This window comes from Toxoplasma gondii, chromosome XII (genome assembly GCF_000006565.2).
Source record: "Toxoplasma gondii ME49 chromosome XII, whole genome shotgun sequence".
NCBI lineage: Eukaryota > Apicomplexa > Conoidasida > Eucoccidiorida > Sarcocystidae > Toxoplasma > Toxoplasma gondii.
This window is the reverse complement of record NC_031480.1, coordinates 5,884,045-5,903,501: the sequence shown is the minus strand read 5'-3', so window position 1 is coordinate 5,903,501 and position 19,457 is coordinate 5,884,045. Positions and strand designations below refer to the sequence as shown.

Below are 19,457 nucleotides of genomic sequence, written 5' to 3'. Positions count from 1 at the left end.
TAGCGTCGAAAAGCAGGACTAGTGGCATTCACGTTCTGGAGAACCAACGGGGTTCGTCTCATCGTCCCCCCAAACGAGACATTGAGGTGTTGGCTGACCCCGCGTTGTGCGTAGCCGAAAGGCGGTCAAGAGAGACGGGAGACTCGAACTGCAACGGGAGGCCGTCGCGGAGGAACGGTCTCTCAGTGCAGCGCTAAAAGGAAGGAAAACTGGAACAGGGATGTCTACGGGGAAGCAAATGGTGGCATAAAAGAATATAGTGACGGCGACGGCTGGGGGGTTCTTCGAGAACTGGGAGCCTTCAATGCGTGCACTCGAAGACACGACGCGGACCGTTTATTCTCTGTGGGAAGGAAAAAACAGAACTGTGGTTCTTTGCTCGCTCGCTTTGAATCCTAGATGCTTCCTAGTATATTTTTTACATGTGGACGGCATGCATCTCCATCTGACATCCGGGATGAGGACACTCGCACATCAGCAGAAACAACGAAATAACCTGATGAACACTGCGGTCCAGAAAGCCTCCAAAAGACGCGATTCTGAAGAACCAAGGAAAGTCGGTGATGCGTTGAAGTGGGATTATACAGTCATGGTAGATGCACTACGAATGGTGCTTCTGTGGCCAGGAAACACAGAAAAGAACCGCCGCTAATCACAGCCATGGTCGTCAACTAACAATTTAGGTCACATCCTTCGTAGTCATGGTAACGGCCGTCTCTCGCGTCTGATCGCTTTCAGCCTCTTGTACGTTTCTTTGCCTTCTTAAGAACACATTAGTCGTCACTGGAACCCGGCTGTGAGCTGCTCTCAGCGGACGTGCAACTTCGGTTCCCCTTCTTGCAAAAGATGCAAAAGTGTGTCTACAGCGCCGACGAAGTCTACAACTTTCGCTTCTTCTCCAACGTCGGAGCCTTTAATCTGGCTCTGCGTTACATGACGGTCAACGTAATGCCTGCGCCAGGAGCCTTTCACTCGCCGCTAGCCGAGCGCCTTGCGCTGGAGTGTCCAGTCGACTCCTTTGAGGGCAGACTTCTTGTTATCGTTGGCCACCTGGTGTCACCACGTCTGTTTTCGTTTCGGCTGAGAACCGTCAGTTGGGCCCTGCCACCCTCCAAGCGAGGTCGATTAATGACCGCTGGACGCTCTAGAGCCACGGCTTTTCCAACTTCTCGTTCTTCTGCCGGTCTTGGTTCTCACGTTCGCGGGTCTCTTTATCTCCTTCTTCGCCGCTGCGTTGCCGGTTTCTTTGCTTTCTACTCTCGCGCGCCTGGTGTTCCAGTGGAGGCAACTCTTGGCATGCCTCACTCCCCAGCTGCTCCAGGTACGTGACATGCGCCGTGTGTTTCGGAAAAGCACCTGTGCTGTTGGTCAACTGACCCCTTTCCTCTATTCGCTTGGCCTTGAGTGGGCGTTTTTCCAGTCGAAACAGCTCCAAAAGTGCACAGACCTAGTGAACGCGGGGCGAGAGTTTTTGCCTTCGTTTCGTATCCCCTCTGGTCTTTCTCTCCCAACTCGCTGCTTGCGGGGAGACGCCTGCTGTTGTTCCCAGAAAAATGCCAACGCTTCCAACCGCCTTGCCTCACTTATCGCCTCTTCTATCTCTTGCATGCACTTGGCGGACATCCCTGCGCGAACAACCAGTAATGCAGCTACGAGACTTCAGCGGGCGACGTCGCCGGACTGACCAAGGGAGCCGTCGGGGCCTCTCAGGGCTGCTGGAGAGACACCCGCAGGTTCTGGCGGCCTTGTGAGAAGACCCTCTTTGCGGTGGAAGTTTAAAAACTTCACGTTAACTTCGTTTTTGCTGACAAAAGTGGACAGAGTTGTTCGGGAGCGGATGGATTCGGGACTCGCGGTCGGAGTCGAAGCGGCGGATTCAGCGAAGTCGGAGTGGGCGGTAGGACCAGAACACACTGATATTTACACAGTTCAACCCTGAAAGAGTGACAGCAATAATCCATGTGTTACGCCTAGAGCATAACTGATGTGAAGTAACCTTAATGTCTTAGGATATTGAAATCCAACTGCTGAAAGATCTAGAAGGCTAATAGGGAATGCACAAGCGGCGCAGAGACGGGGCGCGCGCCTCTCGCGATCAACATATCAGTTGACCCGAAAGGAGGAGCTGTTCTGCTTTCGCTGTCTGAGAAGAAAGAATTCCCTAGGGAACAAACTCTCAAAATCCAGCAAGACTACACACGGGTGTTCACGGTCCCAGCCCTCCCGCACAGTGACACCCGTGCAGTCCAATCTCAGCTTTTTTTCACGAGGTTCGAACTGATCGTTTTTTCCAACTTTTTATCCGTGTTTTCCCCCATCAAAGTACTCCTTGTCGACCTGCAGATCGTGCCCTCTTCTTTCCCTCTCGACGCTCTGCACAGAGACCCGTGTCTTGCGTGCGTACAGCCCGTTCGGGGGGACTCACTGGGGACCCGGCGGACGGCGACGAAGATGCACGTGGTTGTTGACACAAAAGAAGCTTCAAAAGAGAATCCGATTTCCCGCACCTACTTTCCATCGAAAGGAATATTCGAAAGCTTGAAAAGGCTGGTAAAAAACGCGAAACATGTAGTTCGCTGTACTTCAGGTGGCCTCCTGTCCCAGTCTTTGAGGGGTAAAAGTCAACGGAGACAGTCCCGTCACCGGGTTCTGAGGGTCACACCTTCCTGAGGTTGTGACTCTGTTTTTTCTTCCCGTTCCTTCTTTTCCGATTTCTCTCTGCCGGAAATCTCCTTTCCGTTTGCTTATACTGGAGACGGCCTCGTTCCCAGAACTTCAGGGAAGAGGGTGCGTCCTATGTTTTAGCGGTAGAAACTCTGCGGAATCATCGGTGACCAGTCAGGGTCTCGAGCAAGCGACGCATGTAGTTTTTTCTCAGCCTCGCGAGGCATGTTTCGCCTCCCCCGAAAAGGAATACGTCTGGCGCTCCCAAGGAAAGCGGAACTTCCACGCTCTTCACATTGAAACACCAGCGGCTTTCTAGCGAAGTATCCAGCGGTCGCGTCGACTTTCTCTTCAGCGTGTCAGATCGTCTCTGCGGTGCATGCAGATGACGAAAGAATGTCGAGAGGCATGCGGCGACAGAAAGTCACTTGTTGTCTACCCCGACAAGCATCCGTGTCTTCCCTACAGATGGTCTCCAGAAAAGAGAGTATCAGAGTGAATACATACCTGCTCAGCTTCTGCACAAATGGAGTTACTTCTTTGTACCAGGGTAAATCCTGGGGCTCTGAAAGTCGGCACGGCCGAGCGTGCGAGCTGGCAACGGCTGCTCGCTTGATTGAGAAGTAAAGAAATTAGAGAAAACTCGATATCCTTCACTAGGCTAGTGGCTTTTCCCAACTCGCTTTGAGCTACCCAGCTCCGAATCGAAGTCGTTTCTGCAGAAGCACTAGTCACTTGCCACGCATGTCTTTTTTTTCCGAATCAGTGGACTGCTTATCATGTAGGTTTTCCTTTTCGTTTTTCCAGGAAATCGAGGGAAACGACTTCTCTCTTAGAAGCCAGCATGGACACCGAAGCTCGGCCTGCTTTCATCAGTAGGGAAACCGAGGGGAGGCAGAGTCCTCTAGGCTCAGACGCGCCGCTCGCCCTGCCTCCGCCGTCCCCGCAAGGCTTGGGGTCTCTATGCTGCGGTGAAACTGCTGCAGGGTACCACAGCACTGCCGGGGAAAGGAGAAAAGGTGCAGAAGATATCAGCCACGATGAAGCAGAGAACGTCTCAAAGAAGAAATGGAAAGAGAAGGACATCCCTGAAAAGGCAGATGGCGACACGAAGAGAGTAGAGTTGCCTCCTGAATCGCACATTTTCACCGACAGTCTTCCTCGAGGGAGACAGAGTCTCGGAGAGAATAGGCGGACAACTTCACTTTACTCTGGAACTCTCCAGAAAACAGAGCATGCAGCCGCCTCCAAAACTGTTCCCAGCGAGGCAGCCTGGTGTCTCTCGCCGTGTGACCCTGCCGCTTCCTCCTCTCTCTTCTCTCCTTTCCCTCGCTCGTCGACCGCTGCAGACTCTGCCCCTCCTTCTTTTGGAGCGTTGCCCTTTGCTTCCTGCCTTTTCAATGGAAATGCGGCAAGGTGGAGAGAACAGCGAGGGCAGTCCGGCTCCTGCATGCACAGGTCGCGTGGTTTCTCTTCTTTGTCCGATTCTGACGAAGAGAGGAGCCCACCTGCCTCTCCGTTTCTCGTCTGCTCTCTTCCGCCTTCAACAGGAAATGCTGAGTCCCCAGGTCCAGCTACTTCTTCGACTTCGTCGAGACCTGCACAGGCAGACTGCCGACAGCCTTTCGAAGAGTTCCTCCACCTATGCTGCAAGCAGGACGCTCGACCCTCGCGCTCTCCTTCGGAGGTTGTCGGGCATCTGTCTTCCATCGCTCCGTCGTCTTCACCCTCTTCTGCTTCCTCTTCGTCTATCCTGTCTTCACTCTCTCCTTCATCTCCGTCGGCCTCGTCGGTTCATCCTTCGTCTCTGTCACTCTCAGTTCCTTTGTCTTCCCGTTCCTGTCGTTTCGCTCCGGCAGGGGGTCCTGCGGCCTTGCATTCGTCTTCTTCAGACGCTTCTTCTCTGGCGTCGTCTGCGAGAACCAGTGAGCAACCTCTCCGAGGTGACCACAGCGACAAAGGCAAAAACAGAGGGATGCGAGAGGAGAAGGAAACAAAGATAGCGCGAGAGAGCCAGGACGTCTTCTGGTTGTTGCTTCGTCTTGTCCAGTTTCTCACTGTCAAGGACTTCCTGAGTCTTTCTTCTGTCTCTGTCACTTTTCACCGTCTTCTTCTCTCGCCCATAGTCAACGAATGGTGCTACTTCCTCTTCCTTCTTCAAGACTGTTTACCTGCAGGACTCCACTCTCTCCACGCTAACGTTTCCAGCATCCCTTCGTCTTCCCCACCAGCTCTTCCTTCCTCTTCTTCTTCTTCCTCCTCCTCCTCTCCTTCGCCCTCTTCTTCCACCGTTTCGTCCTGCTCCTCTTCTTCCTCTTCCCCTTCTTTTTCTTGTCTCTGTTTCTCACCTGGTGATTCGCCCGTTTCTTCGCTTCTGTCTGTCGATTTACCTCCTCATTCTCTGCCTTTCGTTCCGGCGTTTCTGGCTCTTTCTGATACTTCCCCGAACCCGTCTCTGGCGTTTTCCTGCAAGGGCCGGCTGCAGCAGCGCATGCGAGCGCGTCGTTCGTGGCTGATTCGGCGTCCGTTTGTCCACGAATTTTTTCTCTCCCATTGTTCGTCTTCTCTGCAGAGCGCGGAAGAGGCCGCACATGCAACTCCCCCAAGCCAGTGCACTTCTTCTGATGCTTTATCCTTCCCCGAACAACGAAGGAAAGACATCCCTCGCTTGAGCGCACAGCACAGGCCGCCCAGCGTAAACTGTTCGCTTTCCCTCGGAGCGTCTGAGGCACAGCTAACAGCAATCGCTTTCTCGTGTACGACCCCACAGTGGCCGTCGGTTCCTCTCATTGCATCGATCGACTCCAGCAGCCGCTGTCTACTTTCTCCATTGAAAGGACCTCTCCAAGTGCCTTCGCCTTCGCGTTCGCGTCTCCTCCACCTTCTGCCTGCCCTCCGTTCTCCGCTTTCTTCTTCAGGGCGAGAAGCGAGCTCCCGAATTTCTGCCGCCTCTCGCGAAACATCTTGGTGGACTTCTTCTGCGACTTTTCTGTCGGGAACTCCCTACCTCGTCGCTACACAACAGGAAGCCGGCGCAACTCTTTGGCCTGCGCCTTCCTCCCGCTCCTGTCTGTCTGTCTACGACCTCTCCAGTCCGCTGCAGTCGTGGGGAGTAGGAGCGGGAGATATTGGAGGCGAAACTCCCTGTCAGGCGGGAGCCTGGAAGGAACCTCCGAAGCCTCGAGGCCTCAGCGCCCGGAGCTCAGTGTGCCTCCAGGCGACGGAGAGCAAACGAGGAACCGTTTGCGCTTGCAGGCGCTGCTGGGTCGTGGACATGGCCCTCGGAGAAGCTGGGGGCTCGGAGACAACGCGGCTTCCTGCGAAAGGAGACAGCGACATGGTAGTCGAAACAGAAGAGGTAGATGAAGCTGAAGAAGACGGAGAAACAGAAGTGAAAGCCGACACAGGGAAGAGCTGGGGAGAAGACGCGAGTCGGGGGGCAAAGACTCATCGCATGTGGGCTCTCATGTCTTGCGGGACGGCGGTCGCTGTCGACCTCCACGCATCTGCAGTGGTCTCCCGCCTGGCTCCGTTGTCTCTTCCTGGGGTCTCCTTTTCCTTGGAGGAATCTCGCGGATGCCGAGTGCTTCCGCTCTCGTCTTCCAGCGGGGGATTCACCGGACGCGACGAACTGGCACTGGTTGTCGACGCGACAGGCATCTTCTTCTGCGACTCTCGCCTCCAGTCCTACCTGCCTTTTACTCTCTTCTCCCCCGCGCAACCAGGCATGCAGACAGGGACGCATGCAGGAGGCCGAGAGGGCGGAGCGAGCTCGTGGTCCCTCGAGGGAGACCGACCGGTAGCGGCCGACTGCACAGGTCAGGTGTGGAGACACCCTTTAAATTTGATAATGACGAGACATGGTCTGTCGGCGGGTGTTCTGGGTCAGTGACCCCGGCGCCTTCTGTGGAGGATACGGTGGCTTGTGTATACCCAGCTGACTGGTTCAAAAGTCGATTCCACGGTGCAGATGAGAGGCCGATCGTCTCACGACCAATATTCACAGGGAAAAAAGATGAGTGAACAGAAGGGCGGAGAGAAGGGAGGACATATGGGGGGGAGACAGGGGAGAAGAGAAGGAAAGATTGAAGTAGGCGAATGGAGGAACGTGGAACAGATGCGTCTTCTGGCGTCTCGTGGTCTCTCTGGGACCTTTTCACCAATCGGGGTAGGCCTGAGAAGCGTTTTGCCTGCGTTTCTGCGCTACTGAGGCCCTGCGAGGAGCGCGAACAAACGTAAATTTGTGTTGCTCAAATGCCTGTGTCGCCGCTGCTGCCTTTCAGACTTGATGGTGGCGGCGCTGTGTGCTTCGCAGTCCATCCGTCTTTGGGACCTTCGCTGGAACGCGTCGCCCCTGCGGGAACTCCGACCGCCTTCTTTCTCTTCTTTCCATCTCAGGCACTCCGCCTCTTCTGCATGCGCCTCCTCCTCGAGTCCGCACAAAACACAGTATTTCTTCTTCTCGCCTGAGGAAGCTGCAACAAGTGCCTATCGGGATGTCCTCGCCCTCTCAGTTTTCCGACGTCTGCGCATTGCTCGAGCCTGGGAAGAGACAGCTCAAGATACAGGGAAGGAAGCCGAGAGACAGCGCAGAACGGAGACAGTCCTGCGGAGACACGCGCTGACTCTTAGGAGAAATCTCATTCTCTCGCTTCACTCTCTGCACCAAAGTGACGACAGAGAACTTCCCTACAACGGCGGAATAGAGCACCCTGCTGCAATCATCCACCAGTGGTAATGCGTCATGGAAAGCAGGGGAGCAGTTTTCAAGAAACGCTCTTCCTCACGAAGTCCCGTGGACGCCTTTCACCCCCATCACATCATAGAGTTCCACTAATGTCTTAGCAGGTTTACATAAATATATATATATATATATATATATATATATATGGATGTTTATATAGGTATGCATGTAGATAAATGGATATGTATGTATATGGGTAGGTGTAGGCGCAGGCATTTTTATTTATGGTGGAACGTGAGGCCTGGGTCACACCGTAGTCCTTTCTTTTCGATAGAGTTCATCGGGAATGGGGACATGCGATGTGGAGGGCGAGCGCTCTAGACGCGTCTCGCTGCGTATATCGAGAAGCATTTCTGATTGGGTGCCTTTCCGTCGGGTGATGCACAGGCGTAGTGTCGATCTCGCGTTTCTTGGTCTTGCAAAAGGAGCTTCTCAGAACCGCATGCATGCACTTGTGGTTTCACACTACCCCGTGTCTGCTGTCAGTCGCTCACGTACAGGAAAAAGCTTTCAGTTGACAGTTTCGAGTGAAATAAGTCAACGCCTGTAGACTTAACACTAATCCTTTGATTGTAGAACTTTCAAATGAATGTGCTTTTTCATCGTCATCTGTGTCTCCGACGCCTCCTCAAAATACTCCTTTCGCCCGTTTTTGGCATTGTTCGAAGGCAGTGGAGTCAAAGTCGGCCCTGGCGCTCCTTCGTCTGTCCACCCTCGGATGAATTCTGCGGTGACACCGACAGACTCGTGGCAGGTAACACACATGAGCGTCTTTATGTATTTATATCTATGCATATGTAAGTATGCCTAGCTGAAAAGTTGGGAATTTCGGTATCTCGACATCTACGTCTCTCCACGTCGGTTGTGTACTTGACGCTTTCTATCGACTATGGCTATAACTGATATCGACGGCGAGAGGATATATATATATATATATGTATGTATATATATATATATATATATATGCATGTAAAGGTGTGTCTTTATCTTTCGTGTAACTACCTTTTCCTGGAGTCGACCCAAGCGAATAAGTGAGTGCAGAGTTATACAGGCATTTGGTTCGTGATTTGTGTAAGTAGCCATTTGAGTGGACTTGTCCTGTACTTGTCGATGTTGATCCTCTAGGTGTACGCGTACGCATGCTTGTGTGCATCTGTGTAAGAGTGCTGCATGCGTTGAATTCTTGATGACTGTGTCTTTTGTCTTCGCACAGTCGTGTTTTGGGGTCGATGGTTTCTGTTGTTTACTACTTTTTCTTCCCTCGTAGGGTCTCTTCTCTTGTCGCTGTGCCTTCTCCCGCTGGGTGCCTGCCCTGTGTGGATCCGACGGTCATATCTGTACGCCTGGCTCGTTCTTTTCACCTAACTGTTTGATCAGCGAATCGTGTCTTGGCCTCTTGCCTTATTTCCGGTATTATCCTTGTTCAAACCTTCCCACGAGTCCTGGGACTATTTGGTATGTGCTCTTTGGTATGTGCCCTTCCTGTCTTTTCTGTTTCATTTTTGCTACCACCGTTCCATTTGTGCAGATGATACCCCTGCGTCGCTGTTCCATTTCCCCCCTCTTTCGTCGCATCTTTTTGTCCTTCCACGTCGCTCTGACACCCTGCGCATTCTTCGGCTCCCGGACCGAGCTGCGATAACTTCTCCTTGGACGGGTCACACAAGTCCCTCGTGGCCTCTGAATCTGTAGCGCAACGCCGGAGAATTCGAGTAATTTTTGCCATTTCTTTGCGGAGGCATGCGTGGCTTGCGTCTGTTCAGTCGACCTGCCTTCCGTAAAATGCCTGCTTGTGAAACGGTGGAAAATGCAGGTGCTGAAACGACTACTTCTGTGCCTTTCGGCTGCCGATTTTTATCCGGGGTAAATACGCCCGCCAGTACCTTTTCTGTTGCAGCTAAAGTGAGCGAGACGTCTACCCCGTTTCCCATCCGAAAGCAGTGAATGCCTCAGTTTGTTGCGGCGAGACCCCGACACGGCAGTGAAACGCGAAGTTTGCATTCCTTGAATGCGTCCTTTCTTTTCACCTCACCGGCCCCTTCAGTATGCGTTGACGCAAATGGCAAGATGGGAACTTAGGATGTTGCATGCTACACCGTAGCCGAGTATCACCTCGGATGCACGCATTAACTTATCTATTTCTCTGCTTAGTCACGAAGACCGTATTGTACACCCAATGACAAGCTGTAATATTACCTTGATGGTCTTCGTTAGATCAGCACATGGTGTACTCAAGCGCTCAGTTGTTACCTGATGGGTATGGGATTCTTGCGTTCCCAAATAACAAGGAGACTGACGAAACGCACGCATAGTCACAGTCTGTACATGAAGTTTGAGACTAGCATTCGTCCCTGTGTCTCCCCGTAGTGAAACAAATTTCGAAAAACGTTGTTTCCGCTTCACAGCCAGCAAGTCCCACGTAGCGCCGACCACCAGATTCACAACTAAACTCGCTTAACCACGGCTTTCGGTTCGAAGAACTCGATAACAACTGCAACTCGTACCTTTTCCCCCAGTAGCCTCGAATTCAGAAAACCGCACACTTCAGTACTGCGATGAACGTGGCACCCGGAGGAACCTGAGTTTCTCGTCCATCCGATTGATGACGCTAAACAAGTTGACGTGAGGTCTGTGCAATTGCCCTCTCTTAGAGTTTAGGCTGTGTAGGAAGAGAGAGGCGGGGAGTTTCAAGGCTGTAAGCGGAGAGCCAAATGTCACTGGGATACGAAGGGCCAAGATACGAGGCAAGGATATGAGAGGCAGATCCGGGTGAGGTAGGAACGAGATGATCCGAGTTCCCCCAGCGCGCTCGCTTCAACTCTGTGCACGTTTAGGCGTTTTCCTTGTTTTCTTTCCTCAACGGAGGCACCTCGACCGTATATGGTATATTTATAGACAGTTGATCGGCAACGGACTTGAGGGCAGCAGCCAGTCTCTTTCTTTCTGTGATGACGTATCCGACGCGGTCAGAAACTGAAGACATGGTTTAGGGTGTCTTTTTCTGTCTTTTGTGTTCCTGAACGGCATGGCTCTCGTTAATAGCCTCGACTCCTACTTTTTTTCAATTCTGTGGCTCCAAGTCTTCCGAGTCTCACGCCTGACAGTCCGCTGGCGAACTGATGAGAGACGGGATCTGCAGGGTACGACACACGGGCGAGACCCACGAGTGTTTCGGCAACGGCGTTTTGTGGCGACGATGAATTAGCGTCGCCGAGTTCTTGTCGAGGCACTCACGGGCGCGCTTTCTTCTCTGATGTATCGCAATTTTGTTCCAGGCCCATCGTTTTCTGACTGCGGAAGTGAATATTCGTAGCTAGCTGCGATTTCCTTTTCGAGAGGCGCAGCGTCCGCCGGTATATCCACACCCTCGGCAGGGTGCTTCTGTGCCAGTCTCGTCTCCAATCTGTGTGAGGACCAGCTGCCACTCGACTCGCTTCACCCTGGCACCTCCTCTGCATCGGCGCGAGTTGCGCAAATGCTAGCGTGAGTTTTTACGAAGTTTCGCGTGTGCTTTTCTTAAACGACGCGCAGGAAAGTGTTGCTGGCGCAGGTGTCTCCGTGCCTTTTGTCTTGCGTCCGTTGTTGTGCGTCCGAGGGTTACGTCGACGGGGACACCAGAGACCAGCGAAATCGTCGTCTCCCGCTTCCGACGCCCTCCTGATTTTGGAAGCGAACTGGTTAGTTTTCGAGAATCTTCATCGCCGTCTTTTCTCGGAAACGCGTCGGCGCACAGGGGCTGCATGCGACTTCCGTGGCTCCGCCCGTCCTGCGCGTCGGTTTTGGTGGAAGTTTATGAGTCTTTGTTCCATTTCCACGGGGAAGAGGGAACAGAGAACTTTCGGGCCATCTATTTGTCTGCGCTACTGAACCACCAGACGCTTGTGAGGCCGACCAGATGGCCTCGCAAACAGAAAGCGCGTGGCAGTGGCAAGTTTTCGGCTCTCTCCCCAGCAGCGGCAAGACGGGAACTTTACAGCGCTATGCTTCTGACGACTGTGTGTCAGGGAAAGAAGCGTTATGCGATAACACTGGACGCCTTCCGCGCTCAGCATCATTGTGTCAGTCTCTGCAGCGCTTCCACCTTACAGCAGGAACCCCGCGGGACAGTATGTCTATCAGAAGTTCCCGCGATGCCTGCGCGGTGTATTTCCGTTACAGAGCCGTCGGTTCTTGTCCGGAAACGGAATGCAGAAAGCCGACTTTCCAGGCATTCCCCTCTGCCGCACATTCAGCTGCGTCTAAGTCATGCGGCAGTTTGCTTTCGCCGCCAACGGGGCGCTCTCAACGGCATCCTACGGTGTATGGCCACTGGAAGGTTTGCGAGCCAGTTGGTTGCGTCGTGACGGCACTTTCACATTTAATGAATGTGCCTTCCACTACGTTTCTTGCTGTTGTGTTTATTTTTTCCGCACTTACTTTCTTCTCGGAATTCGAGGCTCCTTTGAATCATCTGTCCGTTCCGTCGGCGCGCGCCTCCCTCCCAGCCTTGGGGTCAGTCTCCGCATCTGACGTGCTGTCAGTCCCAGATCCAAGCCGGATAACTTCGGAAGAATCGTTACAGAACGAGGGGGACTTAGCTCGTCTTTCTCGGGCCGCGATTTCTGAGAAGGAAAACAGAGAACCGCACGCGGGAGAGCCCCATTTTGCGCGTCCCTCTGCGTTTTCGCTGTATGTTTCTGGAGTCCTTCCGTTCGAAAAGGCGTTGAGTCCGTACGGCGTAAGCGGCACGACGGACCGGAAGTGGAAGCCGGACATGCAGGAGGAGCATTCGACGTCGACCTCGGAGTCCTCGGAGTCGAAAACGAGCAACGCGCCGGCCGTCGGGGAAGACACCAGGCAGGCAGACGAGGAAGTTTCGGCATACTTTAACGAGGCCCACGGGCAACCGCCTTTCGGGCGATCGATAGTAGCCCAGCGTGTCGGCATTCTCAGGCCGCCTCCCGCCTCTTCGATCTCAACGCGTGCAGTCCCGGCGACATCCCTGCCGAGGTTTCTGAGGTTGGCGCCTGCTGCAGCTGCCCTCGTCCAGGGTGGGAGTGAATCTGGAGCGTTGCCGTCGCGGAACTTCGTCCTTGAAACGCTTTCTTGTTTCCACGCGCCGCTGTCGTCTGTAGAACCAGTGCGCGTCACACCGGCCCCGTTTCCTCGCGTTCTGAGTTTTCCAGAGCACGTTCATGCTCTCTTCGACTTGGAAAACATGCAACGGATAGGGGACGAAGGTCCGGCTCTCCGAGGCGGCGAAGCCGGAGAGCAGGAGACAGCGAAGCGTGGAGGGAAGGGAAATGACGGCTTTAGGGGGATTGTGTCGCAAGTCATCGGGCTCGCCACGGATTTTGACGGCACCGTGACTGAAGTGAGAGCTTCGCAGAAGAGCGAAACCGAACAGAAGAAAGCGAAAGGAGATGCAAAGCCGGCACAGCCTCAAGTGGACTACGTTGACACCTGCGTCACGCTCTTCTCCCTCGCAAGACAACGCGCGAGCGACCAACAGATATACGACCAAACAGTGGACGAGGCGGTCCGTGTGTACAACTCAGGACGTAAACGTATCTTGTCGCAGTTGTTGGTCGATGCGGCGGGGAACAGTGTCGAACCGAAGCGTGAGGTCTCGCCTGGCGAACTCAAGCAGGACGATGTTCGAGGCTGGTGTGCGTGTCTCCGGGAGGACGAACCGGCAGCCGGTCAGGGAGAGGGCGATCCACGTTTGCCTCCAGTGGCTTCCAGTCCCACCGTCGCGGCTGCAACCACCGAGGTCTCACACGAAGCTACGGTCAACGCAATTCAGGAGCTGGATGCGTACGAGGAGAAAATGGCAAACACGCCTCTCACACGAATTATCCTCAAGGGCATTCGAAAAGGTGAGTTGCTTGGCGAAAAATGAAGAAACGCTGAGCATCTTTTGGACCTGCGGGAAGTGAAGACAGCGGGGGTGCCGATTCAGCACAGAAGGAGCACGGGAAAGAGGTGTTGAGGGGACGTCAACTGGAAGTGAGAAGGAGAAGAAGCGAGGTTTTCCGAGCAAAGATTTCTCGGAGAAACGAGGGAGAGTTTTAGACAAAAGGTCGGGGAAACGGGCCAGAACAATGCGCGGACGGACGGTGGAAAAAGCGGCTACTGGGAGAGAAGGCAGAGGACAGCGGGACGATCAGCGAGGGACGACTCCGACTGAAGAGGAAGGCATTGAGGGGAGAAGCGCTTTACACCACAACAGAGACTGAACAGAGACGGCGGCAAAATGCAACGACGAGTGCGTTCAAATGCAAAGGAGAAACGGGAGAGAGGAAGGGGAAGGGACGCGAGGAAGGCTCAGTTACGGTGAGGAGAACGTTTCTCTGTGCGGATTCTTGGTGTGCAGATACATTCGATGCGGACCTTCTCCAGGCCACAAATGCTATTAACCTAGTGAGGCAATCTGCTCTCGAGGTAGGTTGTTTCGATACCGCATACAAGACCGTGTTTCAAAGTATACGTATTCAGAAAACCATACCTGTAAGTTTGTGTATATTTCTTGCATGAAGATTAATCCAATTAAATATGATAGACGTTTAGCATCTGTCACTAAGATATGACGCAACTTTAAGCGCGGTATCAATACCTGCAGGATTGCTAAAACCATTTAAATGTAAGTAGCAGATATGTAAAACTATTGTAATACAACCTATAAAAGGCAAGATAAAATGTAATACAAAGAATCGTTTTAATGTGCTCCACCGCTAGTCTGAGTCCCTAGCATACCTTTTACCTACTGCACGGAACGTAACAAACCTCCACGCAAAGAAATTGAGATTCTGTTCTAATTCCCCGTGGTAAACGCAGTCAACGAATGACAGAAGGAGCATTTATATGTTATGCAGTGCCATAGGAGATAAACTCTACAATTAGCATTCATCTACAGCTATGGTAACTGCTGTGTTTAAATAGCGATTAACTTTTCCTTTTCCTTACGTACTCAGGGCATGCAATACCAATCAGCTAACAACTGATGCTAGACACCTGTATTTGGGTATATAGTATGATCTTGATTATTATAGGTAGTGCTATTCCACAAGCAACATACATCTTAAGGTTATTCCACATCGGTTATGTTCTAGGCGTAATATATGGATTACTGTTATCACTCGTATTAACAGCGAGAGAACAAGCGGCTTTTGGTTTGATGGAACTATCACATCCAGATAACTCAATACCAGTCAATCGGTTCGTAACACCACTTCATATCGTACCTGAATGGTATTTTCTAGCATATTGTGCGGTGTTATAAGTAATTCCATCCAAAACCGGTTGTTTGTATTTATGTCATCAACATGTCAATGAAATATCAATAACGACGAAACTTATTTGATTAGCTTAACGACATAGAAGATTAAGCTGCATTACGTTTAAACTTAACACTGGATACGGTATTCATGTTTGCTTGGAAGCTGTAGTCATTAATGTTGGTTTAGTATAAGCATAGAACCAGTCCGGTCAAGTAGGCACAAACCGTACAAGGATTAATTATGTCTGTCTGTGCATCTAAGTTGAAACGCGGTTATATATGTTAGACGCTAACTTCCCGGCTAATCTATGACTTATTAAACAAATCTGGGATCAAAAACGTATTATGTATGGTAAGATTAGGCGCCCTCGGATATGTGCTACCATGGGGAGAAATGAGTTTCTGGGGTGCTCCAGTTATTACAAGCCTTTCTCCAATACCCTATTTGTTACCTTGGCTACTTCAGATGGACTTTGAGTGGAGAAATCTGGAGAGAGGCAGCAAGGGCATTCGACGGTCCCGGGATGGACCCGGCGGCCTCTGGCCCATCGTCCGGACTCGTGCCTTTCTCTGATGCATGACAAACGTAGACATTTATATATATATATATATATATGTATATGTATATGTATATATATATATGTATATATATATATATATATGTATGTATGTATTAGTTTTATGGGAAGGCTTGACAGTGAGTTAACGAGTGGCAAAGGAAGGTCGGCAGGTCACTGGAGACTGCCTATTTGAGGCCGTGGACGTCTGAAATGAAAACCGTGAATGTTTCAGTGTGGCTTGGTCGCTGAGGTCTGCCTTTTGCCTCGTGATTCAGGTTATCGTTCGCCTTCGGATGTTGGACATCCCCGTGACGTTCATTTCTCATTCTTGGAGTGCACATCTGGTGGCCATGACCGTTCGGCTGGCACTAGCGCATACGCTGGAGAACTGTTTGTTTCCCGAGGGCCAACGGGAGCCGCACCGCAGTTCAGAACACGGACTGCAGCGCAGGAGAGAAGAGCAAATGGCGAACGAATGGGCTGAAAACATGGTGCGGAGCATGACGTTTCATGCCAACGAGCTCGTCTACGATCAATGGGGCGTCAGCACGGGTACGCGCTTTCTTTCGGCCCTCTGTTTCCGTCTGTTACTTGTGTCTTTACACGCGCGTTTCGGTGGCACAGGCCGTGTGGATGTGGCGCCCCGCTCTGCGTCCTTGTCCTGTTCGCATCGAAGACGGCGCGTTTTCTCTTTTTTCCTTGGCTCTGCATCGCCGTGTTTGTCGCTTTGCTCACCTTGTCGGTGATTTGCTCTTCTGGCGTTAGCAGAGCCTTTCAGGTTTCTTCTTCCTGCTTCCGCTGGCTGTCGTTTCTGCTCCTTTCTTCCTCGCGTTGCTGTTCGTGTGTGGGTACCCTTCCATTTCCATTTTGGATACTTCGTTCTTCTGTATTCCAGTCTCGTTGCGCGACTTGTGTCCTCGGACTTGATTTCGATTTCCGCGTTTCCCCAGTGTGTAGCTCTCTCTTCGTTCCCGACGCCCTTTGCTTTCTAGAGTCTTCTTTGTTCTCCATTCGATCTGCCCCTCTCCTTTCAGTTCTTGGCGTTCCAACCTTTCGTCCGTGTTTGCCTCGCCGTCCGCGTTTTCTCACTCCCTTTCTCGCAGTCTTCAACGGTGAAACTACTTCCCGGTGCTGTTTCAGGTCTTGTCGAGCCCCGGTGTGTGACCCTAGAAGCGAAGCGTCAGTACACCCGAGAGTCGCGGGAGGCAGGCCTTGAGCTTTTGAGACGGCGGCGGATGGTGACAGCAGGGAGCACGGCGGCCGCGACAGCGACGACTGCACAAGGACGAGGCAACATGCGAGAGAACTTTTGGCTTGTTTTTGTGGGAGATACGTAAGAGCAAAAAGTGCAGATGGAACACATTGCTCTCCAGAACTCGAGAGATGTTGAACTCGCGTTCAAACACTCTTGACTTTTTAGCAACAGGCGTCCTCGTTCTCCGTTCTCTGCGTGGTCAGGGGAAGGCGGGAAGAACAGTTTCTGTGTCAGTCGGTTTGCCGTCGCCTTTCCGTTTTCCTGTTTTCTTGTTATCTTCTTTCGCTGTTTGCGTACGTTTCTTCGTTGCTTCCCGGTTTTCTTTGTGGTGTTTTCCGAGGCGGTTTTTCTCTGTAGCTTCCCCCGTGTTTCTGCTCGTCGGTAGATTTCCTAAAGCTGTGCGTTTGGCTTCCCTCTTTTTCATCCCCAGTGTCAGAGAGAGATCCTTTCATTTTCTGCACGGAAATGAACTCAAGCTCGGACTCGAGAGAGGGAGGGCGCAGGACAATCTTTTTTTCCAAGCCAGCCTTGTCGACAGACAGGGAAACGCTGAGTTCCTTTGCTAGGACGCTCTGAAATGTCGTTTCTCGCAGTCTCGCTGTCGGGGGATGTCTGTTCATCTCGGCAGGGCTCCTCGAGTGTTCTGAAACCTTGCAAACCCCCTTGTGTGCTTCTGCGCCTCGGTTTCAGACACGGGGATATTCTCGCTCTTCTGGAAGCAGACATTGGAATTCTCCTTGGAGATCCGAGAAAGAACATGGAGGCGGTGAGTGCGAGAATCAGTCGATGGCATTTTGAATCTTTTGAATCGGTTTCGGCCCCGCTTGAGGCGTGTCTCTAGGGCAGAGATCTCTCCGAGGGGGGAAGGCCTGTCTCCTTCGTTTCTCTCCATTTTAGGAGGCAGTGAAGAAGTTTGGATGTGGAATTTCTCAAGTGCGGTCGCGGGTAGTTCTCTTTCTTTCCTCCGCAGGGAATTTTTTCAGGAATGTGTGTTTTTGTGTTCGAATGTCTCTTTTTTGCACGCTGGTGCCTCACTGCTTCTCTGCCTTCTCCGTTCCTGTGCGCGTCTCGTCTTGCCGTTTTCTCCGGGGGCTGATGACGTCGTCGCTCGTTTGGATCTTGCTTTTCGACTTCGCGTCTCCGTCGATCGGCGTCGACAGCGCTTGCGTCACGAGCTTCTTTTTCTTTCAGGTTCTTCACCACACCGGCACCGTCCTTCGTCCTCTCTCTTGGCTGGTGGAACACTTTAGACGGCAACTGAAGGAGCGCCAAGAAGCGATAAACTGTGCTGCTTCGCCTGGTTGCTCGCCCGCAGAAAGCGAAGCCGGCGGAGCAGGCGCAGGAGAGCGACCCTCTCAGTTTCTCTTCCGTCTTCCCGCTGCGGACGCACCGTGCTGCTGCAGACCTTCTGCCTTGTCGTTATCTTTTCTGCCCGCGGGCGCCGACTCGCGCGAACCGCGGTGCCGAGTGCTCTACGTCGCACAGAGCTGGAACGAGATTTCTGAGCTTCTCTTCGGCGAGGCGCCTGCGGAAAGCACGAGTGAAGAAGCAGGCTGAAGCCACACAAGCCGCTTGTTTTAGGTTGCACTCGCGCGGTCGCAGGGCACTGCGTAATTACAGTGGGTTCCCGCGCTCAAAGGTGCCGTTTCCCTCACATTTCAATAGCAGAGGCTACATGTCCATCATTTTTATTGAATCGCTCAGTTTCCTAGTGACTGTTCGCGGGGGGCGAGCTTCCAACCGCTTCGACATTCAGAAGGACAAGGGCAGATTAAGGTCTCCAGGTTGCCGCTCAGGTTGTCCGATTGAAAGCGAGAGCTCAGAGTCATAAAAGAGCGTCTCGCGGGAACGCCGCAATCGACTCCGGTGTGTAAAAAGGATATCGAAGAGAGCAGACGCCTCGCTGTGCGTTGTTCGCCTTGGCGGTGTCCAGGTTAAAGATTCCAGTGTTGCGTTGTGGGGGGCATCTGACTCCACGAAGTACCCCTTCGAGGTCGCAGCACGAGAACAGAAACAGGTTCGAGACTGAGCTCCGGCCTCGGCGTTTTAGTGGGGATGGAAAACGAACAAAAAAGCGGCCGTGACCTCTGGATCTCGCATTTTTCATGGTGTGTCGAGGAAACGCGCTTCGACCCCTCGTTGGTGAGGGCGATTCGGTTGGCTGTTTCGTTTCTCGAAGCCGAAGAATGCGAATCTCATCTGCTTTTTTCCGGGGATCGAACGGGCTTTCTTGCTCTTTCTTCCCTCAAGGTCAAAGCTTGCCTCCCTTCTTTCGCTCCGCTGCGTGTACACGCAGGTCAAGCCTCGGCACACGCTCTGGGGTCGTTGTCCACTGTCATCCGCTGCATGTCGCTTATGCATGCAGTCTGCCGGTTCGGGTGCCGTCCATGCAGTCTTGCGAACAGACAGCAGACTCCGCGAGGTGCGTGACGGCTTTTTCCGGAGAGCAGAGACAGAGAGACCCTCTCTTCGAGTTCGTCCGAGCGTTTGAGAACTCCTCTGTGTGGGCATCTGGAGGGATCACATGCGAGAGGAGCTCTGGCGGTCGGAAAGCAACTCGAGGAGTCGCGCGAACCTGTCGGGAAGGCGACAAGTGTGTCTGACAATGAAGCTTCGGACTTGCACTTCGGAGCCCCATTAGCCCCCCGGCGTTCCTTTTTTTTCTCCGAGCTCTCTTACCGTGACTTGTTCTGACACGGTGTCTTCAGAGTTTGGAACGCATGCAACTTCCTCGCGCGAGGACTCTCCTCGAAAGCACGTTCCATGCAAGACGTCGCTGGAACGCGCTTCGGAGTCGAGACCTGGTGCGCTTGTACCCCAGCTCAGCAGTGACTGTGCGCTGACTGTTGCGTGCATGCCTTTTACGGCCATAAAACGAGAGTTTTCTGCATGCGCATCCGTCGCAAAAAGCCGTTTGTGGCTTCTCAGACGACCGAGCCGATTTAGAGAGAAACGTGCGCCTGGGGCCTAAGTTTC

The 19,457-nt window shown here is 52.6% G+C and overlaps 4 protein-coding genes across 4 annotated transcripts; all 4 read left to right on the top strand.

Annotated features, from left to right (window-relative positions):
* Positions 1-846: 846 nt before the first annotated feature.
* Positions 847-1,644, top strand: TGME49_278753 (hypothetical protein; the record flags this gene model as incomplete). The annotated part of the gene is made up of 2 exons (XM_018781818.1): positions 847-1,321; positions 1,550-1,644. 2 exons carry the CDS (start codon positions 847-849, stop codon positions 1,642-1,644), a joined length of 570 nt encoding a protein of 189 aa, XP_018635117.1.
* Positions 1,645-1,837: 193 nt separating this feature from the next.
* Positions 1,838-2,670, top strand: TGME49_278757 (hypothetical protein; the record flags this gene model as incomplete). Its single annotated transcript, XM_018781819.1, has 2 exons — positions 1,838-1,897; positions 2,407-2,670. The coding sequence occupies 2 exons, from the start codon at positions 1,838-1,840 to the stop codon at positions 2,668-2,670; spliced, it is 324 nt and encodes a 107-aa protein (XP_018635116.1).
* A 515-nt stretch (positions 2,671-3,185) lies between these two features.
* On the top strand, positions 3,186-9,413 carry TGME49_278760 (hypothetical protein). The gene is made up of 5 exons (XM_018781820.1): positions 3,186-5,420; positions 5,583-6,482; positions 6,948-7,398; positions 8,077-8,162; positions 8,937-9,413. Exons 1-5 carry the CDS (start codon positions 3,509-3,511, stop codon positions 9,098-9,100), a joined length of 3,513 nt encoding a protein of 1,170 aa, XP_018635115.1. The 5' UTR covers positions 3,186-3,508; the 3' UTR covers positions 9,101-9,413.
* Positions 9,414-10,748: 1,335 nt separating this feature from the next.
* Positions 10,749-19,360, top strand: TGME49_278770 (hypothetical protein). The gene is made up of 6 exons (XM_002370539.2): positions 10,749-13,266; positions 13,764-13,831; positions 15,502-15,778; positions 16,367-16,559; positions 17,172-17,247; positions 17,673-19,360. The coding sequence occupies exons 1-6, from the start codon at positions 11,304-11,306 to the stop codon at positions 18,036-18,038; spliced, it is 2,943 nt and encodes a 980-aa protein (XP_002370580.2). The 5' UTR covers positions 10,749-11,303; the 3' UTR covers positions 18,039-19,360.
* Positions 19,361-19,457: the final 97 nt, after the last annotated feature.

Bases quoted from the DNA above. Each gene is read 5' to 3' on its own strand.
- TGME49_278760 (XM_018781820.1), top strand. From the start codon at position 3,509: ATGGACACCGAAGCTCGGCCTGCTTTCATCAGTAGGGAAACCGAGGGG. The intron at 6,483-6,947 runs GTCAGGTGTGGA...GCTGCCTTTCAG, and splicing joins GGTAGCGGCCGACTGCACAG to ACTTGATGGTGGCGGCGCTG. The intron at 8,163-8,936 runs GTAACACACATG...CCATTTGTGCAG, and splicing joins CACCGACAGACTCGTGGCAG to ATGATACCCCTGCGTCGCTG.
- TGME49_278770 (XM_002370539.2), top strand. From the start codon at position 11,304: ATGGCCTCGCAAACAGAAAGCGCGTGGCAGTGGCAAGTTTTCGGCTCT. The intron at 15,779-16,366 runs GTACGCGCTTTC...GTGCTGTTTCAG, and splicing joins TCAATGGGGCGTCAGCACGG to GTCTTGTCGAGCCCCGGTGT. The intron at 16,560-17,171 runs GTAAGAGCAAAA...CCTCGGTTTCAG, and splicing joins CTTGTTTTTGTGGGAGATAC to ACACGGGGATATTCTCGCTC.